Source organism: Vipera ursinii (assembly GCF_947247035.1).
Source record: "Vipera ursinii genome assembly, chromosome: 1".
NCBI lineage: Eukaryota > Metazoa > Chordata > Lepidosauria > Squamata > Viperidae > Vipera > Vipera ursinii.
In genome coordinates, this window is record NC_139512.1 from 300,678,570 (window position 1) to 300,691,625 (window position 13,056).

The following is a 13,056-nucleotide window of genomic DNA, read 5'->3' on the forward strand; positions in this document are numbered from 1 at the left end:
AGGGGGTAGAGCTGCCCCAGTTACCCCAAACCCGCTTCCTTCAGGGTCGCCCCCAGCCAGGCCATTCCTTGCTCCCTTTCACTCCCCTCCCAAGCCAGACTGCCATGCTACCATACGGAGGATGGGCGGGGTAGACCTGATCCCCCTCCACCTTTTTAGAGCCAGGGGGGAGTGACGGTGAAAAGCTCTGCTGCTCCTGTGCACCACTGGAGGGGCTTTCTTCATGCTCCGCCCCACAGATCACCTGCCTGGCAGCAGCCGCCTCCTCCTCCGCCAACTCTCCCTTGTCTTGTGCTGTGACCGTCGCCTCCCTCCGCCAGCCCTCCGTCACGGCCACTGGAGAGAACAGAGAAGCAGAGTGGCTCTGCGCAGTGATGCAGAGCAGAGAAGAGCACTTGCTTGCCGCCCTGCATTGCCCTGCGTCTCTGTTCTTGAAATGGCAGCCCCGTTTCCTGCCACTTCTCCTCCCGGCACTGTTATAGAGCTTGGCACATCATCACCCAGCTCCTCCCTGTTCCCAAAAGGAAAAAATTTCTTCACTAACCTGCTTTCCAGCTCTGGCGTGTTTCTCTCCTGCTGCAGGGAAACAGATTTGTGAGACTAAAAAAAGTTCAGTCAGACCCTCCAACTTCTCATGTAAAAAAAAAAAAAAAGATCTTGCAAAGAAGTCTTCGCCGAGAAAATGGGCGCTGAGACGCCTCATTCTCTCGCTCAGCGGAGACTTCTTTCGCGAGATCCAGCCTCTGCCGTGCTGCACCGAGAGAACAGCAAGCTGCCCCATTCTCTCAGCGGAGCACTCCACCGCCCCATTCTCTCGGCGGCTTGCCACCCCGTTCTCTCATCTCAGCAGAGACGTCTTTCGGGGGATCCAGCCTCCAGCTGCTGCATTTCCCAGCCTCGGCTTATACTCGAGTCAATAACTTTTTCCAGTTTTGGGGGGTAAAATTAGGGGTCTCGGCTTATGCTCGAGTCGGCTTATACTCAAGTATATACGGGTACTTATTTGAGCTAATGTATGTTGCTATTGTTGCAAAATCTGAAATAATAGGATGATGATGATGAATGTAATAATAAATGAAAATATATGCATTGTTGTGGAGTATGATAGTGTTTGCTGTAGTTTGCCTGTTTGCAATTTGTTGAGTTATGGAGAGCATTTGAAAGAGATGCATTGTGAAATAAATGAACTTCCTCAAGTATTAAAACAGATGCATCCTCCGGAATGGCCAGCATCACTGCTTTAAAGATTGTCTCTAACTGTATGCATTGGGAGCGTGCTTGCATTGGCAATCCCACCAGATATTTTGACTGTGCATATATTAGAGATGGATAAACCTTTTGAAGCAGCTGTAATTGCGGTTACTTGGATATTTTTGAGCATTTGGGCTCATCCTACTTTATTTTGCATTGCACAGGTTGCCAACATGTAGCCCACCTTTTTGTCCTCCAAAACATGTAACATATGTAATAGTAGAAAATATTTGAAAACACAGTAAAGTTCTTAATATATGGTATTTTATATAGCTAATTTTATGTAATTACAATATGAGTAACACCTATAATTGTCATAAAAACTCAAGATTAGTATTTTTTTTAATTATAGCTGCACATCATTAACCCTTGGACCTAGCTGTGATCGATTTAAGTTGCATATTCCATATGCTGGAGAAACATTAAAATGTAAGTACTTAGTACCTTAAAATAATCTGCAAATTTTCATTGACTTTTTGATTCTGGCTAAATAATAATTTCTGTTATGTAGGTCTTTTTTGCTTTTTCTCATCTGTAGAACCCGTTCCTTACAGAAAGTTGCCTGATGTCTGTTCTATATTCCATCAAGTGAACGTCTTTTAATTTATTTAATTTTTTATTGTGTTAGTAATATTTTTAGTAGTTTCTGCTGATATTATTCCTTTTCTTTTAAAATTTGTGTTCAAGTAGGGACCATTCACTCCATGCAAAGGTTGGGTCAGTTTTAGGCTAAGGCTAAGTAAGTACTGGGACACCAGTGCCGTTTCTCCTTTTAATTCATTGCAAAAACGCAAATCTTCTCTTTGGTGGGAGATGGAACCATCAATGAATGTGGCCTAAGGTGCCATATAACCTGGAGCTGGCAACTCAATGCAAGAATGCCGTGTGGGAAGAAACCCACATGGCAGTCAGAGGAAGGAGACTGTCTAAAGCAGGGGTAGGCAACCTCGGCTCTTTTATGACTCATGGACTTCAACTCCCAGAATTCCTGAGCCAGCCAAGCTGGCTCAGGAATTCTGGGAGTTGAAGTCCATGAGTCATAAAAGAGCCGAGGTTGCCTACCCCTGGTCTAAAGTTAAAAGAGATCAGTGGCCAAGTATTTTTTATTGTAGTGGATTATTCACGAAGGTCAAAACAAACAGGTAAAAGTATTGTGAAGAATTTTAAACCATTGCTGTGAGCAGAATGAATAGGCAGATAAACTGCATATCTGTTAGTGCAATCAGATGTAGAATGAGGAGGTTCAGTAAATAATTCTGATTTTTACATAGATGCCGATGGTGGCTAATTAGGAAAAGATTTTTGAGGTTGTGGCTTATTGAAAATATATCAAATGTTAGATAAGGCTTATTCATACAACTCGTAGTTAGAATGAGAAGCAGCCAGTTTAGACAACTTTAAAAAGGGGATTAAGTAGGAAACTGGACAATTTTAACAGCAATTTTGCTAGGACAGGACATCAAGGAAGGAGGTGCAAGGCCAGTGCTTTGCCTCTGTTAGCTTTTTAAGAGAAATGAAAACTTATTTTTGCTCTTTCATTCATGCTGTCAGTTCAGCTTTGCTGTAGCACTAGCAATTGAGGTTGGAACTTCCTGGCTGTTCCCAAAATCATACTATGTTCTTAACGTATACTTCACTTATATTTCATTTTATCTTAGTGTGTGATGTGAACACAGAGGTTTATTGAGTAAGGCATGCTTAAGCAAGCCATAGCTTAGCTTCATATGTAAATCTAGTCTCTTGTTTTGAGTGAGTAGGGTTCCAGGGTCCCAGGCAAATCAGCCTACATTTTACTATTAGTTCAGCAATTAAAGTTCTGCATATTTGTATGCTGCTTCTTTCTGCACAAGGCTGTCTTTGTTTAAGTAATAGTTTTTGTGTCTTTATGTACATGTGCAGGAGCACTAGTAATGCTGTAATCTCCTCACTCAACTGCTACTCTAGAGCAGCTGTACCTCTCTTTAGCCCCTCGACCTTGTTTTAAAAAAGGAAACTCCTCAGTATATTCGTTTTTAATAAAGATACAGAATTTGTGTTTGTTATTTCCATTCCAGTAGTGATGTTTTTAATACAGTGGAAAGTATCTTCTGTGTAAATCATTTGATAAAAGTTCATCACATATTCACAGACATGCATCAGCCTGATAATAAAATTAAGAAAAATTTATTAAGACATTAGGAGAAAACAAATAGGAAGACAGTGAATTACCCATAAACTATAAGCATAACTCATTGAATCAGTGGTAGAGGTATCTAATGTAACATGGCATCTTTCATGTATAGTAGAATTTGGTTTTGTGAGTTACCTCTTAGGGTTTCTTCTGTTGCTTATATTTAATGCATTATAATTTGTAGATATTTTTGAACATTTTGAAAAGAATACTTAGCACTTCAGAAAAAACAGATAGGATGGTGGTGAGTGTACCTCATCTTTTCTACCTTTCTATGGCGCACCACTTATTAAAGTTCTAAACTGCATTTCAGTGTAAATTTCAAGGAATTTTTGATCATATTGCTAAATGTGCTTGAGTCACAAATGGCACAACAGTTGAGTGGCAAGCTGCTATTTCAAAGTAGTTGGGTTGGCAAGGCAATTCTTAAAACACACATAACAGCCCCACACACTATAAAGATAGTGAAACCTCAATTTCCAATTGAGATACCGGTAAATGGATTCTATAATTCCCGTTTCTCTTACATCAAAGTATATCACTTGGCAGTGACATTGTTATGCAGACAATGCAAATATTTTCATTTGTTCACTGATACCAACTATGTCATTTGCATAATGACAATGTAAATGTCATGTATTCACAGTTTCTGGCTTTTGCGAGATTTTTCTACATTCCTTCAGCTTAATTTAAAAGAAGAAAGTGTACAAATATGATCCAAAACAAAACATTTTGGTTAATACAGGAGAAAACAGGAATCATTTTTCATCCATATCATTGTTTGGATGATATATTGTAAATTGCTGGCTAATCTATATCTTAGAATGAAGTTAAAATGAAAAATTCTAATATGGAGGCATAATTTGTGACATTCTTTAGAGCTCTGCCTTTATGAATATGCAAATCTTTATTACATAGACCAAAAATGCTATGCATGTCAAGTTCTAGGTAGAAACAATATATTTTGAAAACTTCACAAGCAAGAAATAAAACATAGTTCTTAGTTAATAGTGAAAAAGTTGCTTAGAGGACCTTGTCTGTTTATTGGCAGATATTTCATAATGGTGAAACAGTCATTGAAAGACAGCTTTGTAAGGAACTTCAGACATCCTGTTCCTTGATGCATAGTTGTTATCTTTAAGAACAGGAGAACTTAATGAGGGAAGGCCATAGAAATGTTACAGTAAGAAAATGTGCCCATGATTTGTTTCTCAGCAGGAGGGCATGCTTCCTTTGTGGGTATTAGTACATCCTCTTTATATGAGAAGAGTTTTGGGTTTTTCTGCAGAGTATCAATCATAACAGCTGTCATACTGCAAATTCAGATAAAATATTTTGAAGCATGGCATTTTGAAGCATAACTTCTATTCTTCTGAAGTCCATCAGAAGATTTGAATTTCAATTGCTTGTTACAACAGATTGCAACATTTACTGAAATTAATTGTTAATTGGTTGGTGTATGTATGTTTTAAAAATGATTTGGAAAGGGTTTATTAGAAAGTAGCATGTCTTTAAAATAACTAGCTTTTTTTCAGGCTTTCACATGAACCTGAAAATTGCATTGCTGCTTATTTGTGTTAAAGATGCAGCTATTTTAATGAGTTAACTCATTAAAGCAGCCATGAAATTATTCAGAGTTGTGCAGGATCCCACACAAAGCCTTTTTTAAAAGAGGTGCTGTGTTTCCATTCCTGTCCTTTCTGAAGCCTCTCTTCCAAACCTTTTTCAAAGGAAGCACAGCATTTACTTTACTTTGAAAGGGAAAGGACTAGCATATCTTTTGACAGCAGTAGATGAAACATTTTTTTTGTGATGAAGCTAGTATGAAGATGAAGCAAGGGCTTGAAAAATGATTAAAGCTGGTATTCTGCAAAAAGTTTGACAGTGCAAAATTATAGTAGTTGGAGACAAATCAGGAATGGTAGCTGGGTTCTTTGATTGTACTAAACTATATTTTATATCAGCCATAATTTTTGAATAAGGCATGATTGCCTCGGTCCTGAATAAACCATTGTTTATAACCACTGAGACTAGATTTACATATTCTGGAAATCATTTTTTTAAAAAACACCTTAGAACACTGAATTAATTTAGAGCATAGAAGTATAGTTTACATTCTGGGCAAATAGCTACTTCCAAAAAGGTTTTCAAAACAATCCTGTCTACTTAATCTTGTAAATAAATGGGTATTTCCTATTAAATTCAATCATAGTATCACCAATGTAAACTTCATTTTTTACATTTGAGGAAGTTCTTTTTGATGATGATAGAATGATACCTGCCAGGTGCAAACAACCAGACCCACATGTATAGAGTTCAAACTAGCTACTTTATTCTTCTAGGTCTATAATACAGGAATCTCCTCAGACTTCTAGTTTTTGCCTGCGAAAGACTAGATAAGACTCAAAGGCATTTGTGGGGGAGGGATCAGACCTAGCCCTCCTGTGTTTATTTAGTGAATCTAGGCTAATTCCCCACTTCAGCCTCCTGCCAATTGGGTCGGTTGCTCTCCAACAATGACTGATTTTTTAAAAAGGTGTTAAAATGTTTTTCTTTTTCAAAGTGATCTGATTTTAGCAGTAGAAGAATAAGCCACAAGAAGCCTTAGGCATACATGCGTCACATCTCAAAGTCTGGCATACTTATGATCAGTTCAGAAGATTTTGCCTGCTATTTTATATTGACCATAGTTTTATATTTGCCCAAATTGTGATTAGTATTTATGGCTTCTTGAAACAAGACAAGTACAGTGCTGGAGAAATAGAAAGCACTAACCATGTTAGTGTAATGATCAAAGTCAGCGTTTTACTTTTTCTGTGATAGTAGGTAAATTATTATTTTTTGCTGTTTGCTTGTTTTAAGGGGATATAATTTTTAATGCTCACTATCCTGAGTTGCCACCTGACTTTATCTTTGGAGAGGATGCTGAATTTTTACCTGATCCTTCTTCCTTACATGTAAGTATATTTCTCTGTCATTTTGTCAGTTCAATTGCTTTACTTTTAAACTGTGGCCCTAAATATTGGAATAAGTGTATTTTGTTAGATGACCTACAAAGTTGATCTGTTCCATTAGGGATTTGGTTAAATGTATTATGTATTTTAACTGTATTATGCTATCCTACAAGTTGGTATTTAGTTGTTAATCACTTATTTTACTGGAAAATGAACAAGATTGGATACTCAGAAAGAGTTTTGTCTTTCGTGAGTATGTGAACATTATTTTACACTTTTGTCTATTGTTTTATTTAATTTACTAGATTTATATGACCACCATCTGATAGGAGCATCTCTGTGTGGTTAACACAATACAAATATTGTGTACAGTACTGTAACAGAATATATAAATAAGACATATTTAAATAATGGCAGCCAAGAACAACCCAGTCATCAAGAAATTCGTTTAACTCACAGGTTCAAACCTTTCCTTCCCAGAAAGAGAAGCTAGATCTTGGAGGGCTTAGCAAAGGCTCAGAAGGGTTGAGGCTAATTTAATCTCAGAAGGAATGACATTGCTACAACACACTTCCTGAGTCTGGCCAGATAATATTCTTTAATTGATAATATGAATGGAAACAATTGGAAAAAGGCAGTTCTTCAAGTAACCTGGCCTTATGCCAGGAAGGTGTAGAGCCAAATTATTTGAATTGCATATGAAAGCCTGTTGACATCCAGTGCAGCTTGTAAAGCCAAACTGTAACATGGGCATACGGTGGCATGTCCATAGTTGTTCCTGATGCTGCATTCTGGATCAATTGCAGCTTCTGAATGTTCTTCAGGGTCTATTTCAGGTAGAGCATATTATGGTATTCTAGTTGGGAGGTGACCAATGCATGGGTGACCATGCATAGTGCCACCTGATTCACAAATGAGCATACTTGGTACACAGTGGAGTTGTGCAAAAGCCCCCTGGGCCATAGCTGCCATCTCATGAGTCCAGGGGAACTCACCAAATGTACACTCGTTCTTTCTGAGGGCATGCAACCCCATTTAGAAATAAAGATAGAAATTCACCAGATCCAGAAGGGCCTCAATTCACAACCACTTGGTCTTGCATATTCTTGAAGCTTGTTCTTCCCCATCCACAATCCACGCAGCCTCCAGCTACTGAGAGAGAACATAGCATCACTTGGCTGGCTTGGACCAGGGACACATGAGTGGTTATCATCAGCTGACTGATGATATCTACCTTGTGCTGTCAAATGACCTCACCTAGGGGCTTTGTGTAGATGTAAAAGAGGAGTGGAGGTGGTGGTGAACCTTGAGGAACCTCACAAAATGAGTTGTGGGTTCAAACTCTCCTCTCCATCAACACAGACTGAGGAAGAAAGGAGGAGAACCACCAAAAGATTGTGCCCCTAACTTGAAAATCACTGAGAGATCAAGGACAGCCAATATGGATGTAGTACCTCCATCCTGCTCCTACCAGAAGCTCAGTCAATGCTGTTTCAGTCCCATACTAAGCCTAAAGCTCAACTAAATGGGATCTAAATAAGCAGCTTATTTCAGCATTATGTGAAGTTGCAGTATGACTTATTTTTTAACAACCTTTCCTAAAATAGGAAAGTTGAAGAGAGGATGAAAATTGCCCAAAATATTGGAATCCAGTTATGCTTTATTGAGGATTATGTGTGCTGATTATGACCTTGTTCGCTGTAATTTTACTTGCTGTGCAGTAAGTTTGTTTTCTAGATTTGCTTTCATTATATAATTTTATATATCTTCTATCAGCAGAAGATCAGACGTGCATCCAGAAAGGGATTTGAAAGAGTGGTCCCGTACCTGAATGTTTAGTTTAATTTTAAAGAGTGACATCCTTAGCTCGTTCATTTTGGGGGGGGGGGGTGTAAGTAACATAGAAATGACAATTTTACTCAGTTGTTGACCATAAATTAGACCTGACCTTGCATTTCTGGTTTCAGAATATTAGTGGATAATGAATGTACTAAATAAATATATTTGAGAGAACATTAGTCATAGTCATAAATTTGTATTTAACATATGGAACTACGCTTCATAGCATTCTTTAAAAATGAATATTAAAAGAAGAATTTTTAAAAATATGTATATGTATGAGTTCATAGTAGAGAAATACAATGTTTCATATTGAAAAATTATTAGATATCTTTAATCGAATTATAATAATGAAAAATGAGAGGCAATAAAAATCAGCAAAAACCATAGTTTATAAGTTAAAACTGCATGGACAAATGAAGGATCTTGACTTGATGCAAAAGATATAATGTATTAGTCACACATCACTAGAGATGTTATTCCAGAGCCGAAGCACCATCACAAAAATTATATTCATAATTTTGAGTATAAATTCTATCATTTTGCATGCATTTAATACATTTATTCTATTAGTATACTCACAGTGAGGATACTTCGTATTAGAAGTATTTAATCAAGCAACATAGCCTTTAACTGTTGTACAGTATAGAAAGAAACATGGTCAGAATAAATTTACAATTGCACTTTAACATACTGTTTCCTTTCTTACAGAAATTTTAAGTAAGTATAACAACTGCAGCATAGTTAGAAAGCAGTGATTCAATATTCTTCAACCGTACTTGGTATGTTTTGTTGTGGTAAATCCTATACATTTGTGGTATGTCCTTTAGTTTCAAACTACTGGGATATACATTTTCAGGGGAGAAAGAAATACTTGTAAATTTGACTGATTAGTCAGACATTAGTTATTACTTAAGACTAATCCTGTTTTAATTCATAATGTCTGTTTGAAACAGAAATGCCATTCTTGTACAGCAGCTCCAACCTTACAATTGTGAATATGAATGGGTGGCAGTATAAATCAAAATATTACTTTGAATGACACTTTTGTAATTGGAAAAGAAATAGGGGCATATTAATTACAAGATATGACTCCCTGATCAGTATTTTTTTTCCTTCATTCGTAGTAACTTTTAGGTAAGCATACTTAGTTCTGAAAAAGTTTCTATCAGATTATGAAAGGACAATACAATACCAGCAAGCTAGTGATTCTATAATTCATCAAGGTCATTTAAGTAGCTTATTTTTAATGCTGAAGAATGTACAATAGAGATTTTGTTTTCACATATTAGATAAGGTAACATGGAATTGTCAAAAGAGTTAGTGTTGATTTCAAGTTATTATTTATTAATGCAGCTCTTTGCAAATACAGTGTCTGATATTTTTAGGGGCATGTTGATCCTGATCTGCTGTCCTACAGTTACTAATTAAATGCTACCATAGTCACAGGAGATATTACTTCACTTTGATTTTTACTTTCTCCAGATTTCCTAATGATGCCTTTAGCCCTGTTATGGAAAAGAGAGAAGATTCATTAAAAAATCATGTTTTTCTTCAAAGGGAACATGTAATTTGTGTGAATTCTGCTCTCTACAAATTTGTGGCCCCTAAGATATTTTAAGTCTATGCTTTAAAATGTGAATAAATTTGACACTTATGCACTAAACACAGGTAGAAAAAATCGGAGGCAATTGAATGTAGCTGAAAATGTTAGCGATGAATAAATTTAATTTTTTGTGGGTTTTTTTGTTGTGTAGTAAAGTGCTTCATAATATTTAAATAAAACTTTTATAACTTAAGCTCACAAATACATTTTTATTTTGCTGGCATACTGAAATTGTATCTTTTTAAAAAATCAGTGAAGATAAGCTCTACTTTAATATTAGTCACTCTGAAGGGCTTAATATCTTGTATTTCTTGACATTTATTTTCCTTGTCAATTACTGCACTTAATTCTTCCTCCTAAAAATATGAAAGTACACTAACTGAAGATCTTGCTGTTTTCTGTAGTGTAGCCAGGAAAAACAGTAGCAAGCTGTCTTCTTCAAAGTCACGTTTCTGGAAGATATTCCAGCAACCTGGATGGTTAAGCACATTCTTAAGAAAAACAAGCTCCATTTAATTAAGAAACTATTTGCTTATTCTCTTATTGACAAGTCTTAAGTTGCTTCTTATTCTGACTTTTCTTAGTTGGAGAAATTGGTCATATCACATGAGCAGTGTAAGAGTATAAAAATAATATCCCAGTAGCTAAAGTTAGCCTATAAGTGATTGAATAAATAAAAGCATTTGAGTCAAAATTGTAATGAGTGTCCATGGACTAAATTTGGCTGTTTCAGGATTGCAACTGTACTGTGTCATTTCTTACAGTACTACAAAATACAGTAGATAACATTCCCTCATGCTGACTTAAATTGTATTAATCTTTATGAAGTATCTCATTTTCTTTTCTTGCCATTGATAATGAGGTTAAGAGGGGGACCTATATTTCTGTATATGGTGCTGTTGCCTAAAGTTTGTAAATTGGAAATCCATATAAAGTATGCATTAAAGTGGCTAATAAAACAACCTTTATAGATGGAGTGGATTAGTTTTTCTGTTATTTGCTACTAATCGATCTGTAACTTTATTTTATCAGAACAGGTACATGTGGCAGTCCTTTGTAGGGAGATGGGCAGGGAGGGAAGGAAGGAAAGAAAGGAGAGACTGTGATTTAGAAAAGTGTTTTAGTGCCAGCTCTTAGATTTTAATTTAGAACTTTTTACATTGTTATGCTAAGAGAACTGAATCAATTGCCCTAATCATTGTCAACCATTCAGTTGTGTCCCTCAGCCTCAGCCATTCTATGGATCAGCTCCTCTGCCTCTCACCACATCCTTCACATCTGCCATAGGCATTCTGGTACCATTCTTTGGCTCAGCCAGAGGGCAATCCATTCTTGTTTTTCCACTGATCAAGCATGATTGACTTTTCGAGTGAGTCAATAAGTGATGTCAATGTGAATTAATAAAAGTAAAGCATTATAATTAATTACTTATAGATTGTATTAGTGTAGAATATATGGGATATCCAGCAACTGAGCAGTAAGTTTGGAGAACGCTCAAATATTTGCAATTCTATTTACTTAGCTGTAAGATACCGTACATGCAAGGTCATAAATGTGACTGTTTTACAAACAGTAGAATGGAAGACTGCACTTAGCGTATAGGCAAGGGCAAAGAACTTTAATTTTTACTTTGTTTCCTGCTGTCTTACAGTAGCACTGACCGCTAACTACACATTCTAATTTAGAATGATACGTTCTTCTTATTTCTTGATCCTAATTGGTTTATTGGTCTTTATCATCCATTTACTTCCTTTATCTTCCACCAACCTGAGATGAAATGGAGACAGTCTTATATTACAAAACATTTCATTCACCTAAACAATATGTGCAGCATTTAAATGAAAAAAATTACACAAATCAATAATAAGAAAGCGATCCCTGCACCGTTTGATCCCTTGCTAAAATTTTGTCCAAGTTGCAATTGTATTCTCTGTATTAACTTACAAAATCAAGTGTACCAGTTACTTCCCAGAAGTGTACTCATTTGGTAAAGACAAGAAAACTGTCTTCCGTCATACTGCCTGAAACATGCCAGGAAATAAGTAGTCATCTGCATGATGCTTCTGCCAGTGTATATTGCCATATTCTTGTGGTGCCACACCATCAGTGATACCGTATTTCTCTGTGATTAAAATTTGATAGTTATCTCTAGTACAAGTTTATTTACTCATATAGCTGGAATACTGACATTGGCATAACTATATCTTAATATTGACTTCTGCTACAAAATTGTAGTATAAGTAATTAAGAATATATATATTAAGGGCATGTTTAAAGAAATAAAATGTGGAATGTATTTTGTGGCCCACAACATTGACATACTAGGGTATGTCATCTATACAAAGCTTGCAGAAAAATTATAAAGGCTGAAAATATTTTGAAGGGTTAATCTAAATATACCTTCCTACAGCTCCAATAATGTGAATATATATAGAGAATAGAGGTATCTGTAGAGAAGAAGTTTAGAAACTAATTCTATCTACTGCAGGCTTTATGAATGTTTAACCTAATGTGAATATATTAAAATTGGCCTGGATTTGCTACTTTTAAAATTTTTCTTGTGACTTTTCTTGCCATGGGTTTGTGTGTTTGGGGGGGGTGTTAAAAATCTATTTGGCTTTAGAACTAAATTTAGTTAAAATTATTCATGTCTAAAATTTATTTAATTTTAATATTAAATTTTATTTAATATTAATTTAATTAATATTTAATTAAATTATTTAATACGGTAATTTAATTATTAATGAATCTGGGTGGGAAAGTTAATAAAATTCAATTTTGATGCAACATTTAAAACTTGGGAAGAACAAACAAGTCATTTGAGGTGAATAAATGACCCCATTTTTTTTCTTTCATTTATTTAATGTCATGTGACTGAAGTTCCTTAAGCTCAATAATACTTGGGAAAAATTCTTTTATTGTATAGAACAGTTAGTAAAATATTGATAAAATATTAGTAATATAATACATACCGTAATTATGGGAGAAAGGTTATTTCCATTTCTTACTGAGTTTGAATGGCAACAGACATGTTAAGCTTTCAGCTTTATGAAAAGGATATTTACTTAAAAGAAATAGAAATATGCACTTCTTGATTAACTTCTAATTGTGTAATGCAAGGTGTTTTTTTTTTAAAAAAAGAACAGTCTGTACTTCAGAAAGGTGGGAAACGTTTCTGTTAAACTATTTTTACAAGTCTAATAGATGACTGATAATAGGTTTAATCTTAATTCAAT

The 13,056-nt window shown here is 35.7% G+C and overlaps 1 protein-coding gene across 4 annotated transcripts in view; it reads left to right on the forward strand.

Moving 5' to 3' along the window:
• The window catches only part of BABAM2 (BRISC and BRCA1 A complex member 2), a gene marked incomplete at its 3' end in the record, with an annotated part of 166,235 nt that overhangs the window by 6,338 nt on the left and 146,841 nt on the right, over positions 1-13,056 (forward strand). For all 4 annotated transcript variants that reach the window (XM_083352014.1, XM_083352017.1, XM_083352016.1 and 1 more), the window contains exons 3-4: positions 1,604-1,680; positions 6,284-6,378. In XM_083352014.1, the coding sequence (XP_083208140.1) occupies positions 1,604-1,680; positions 6,284-6,378 (172 nt within the window). The remainder of the gene's footprint in view (positions 1-1,603; positions 1,681-6,283; positions 6,379-13,056) is intronic.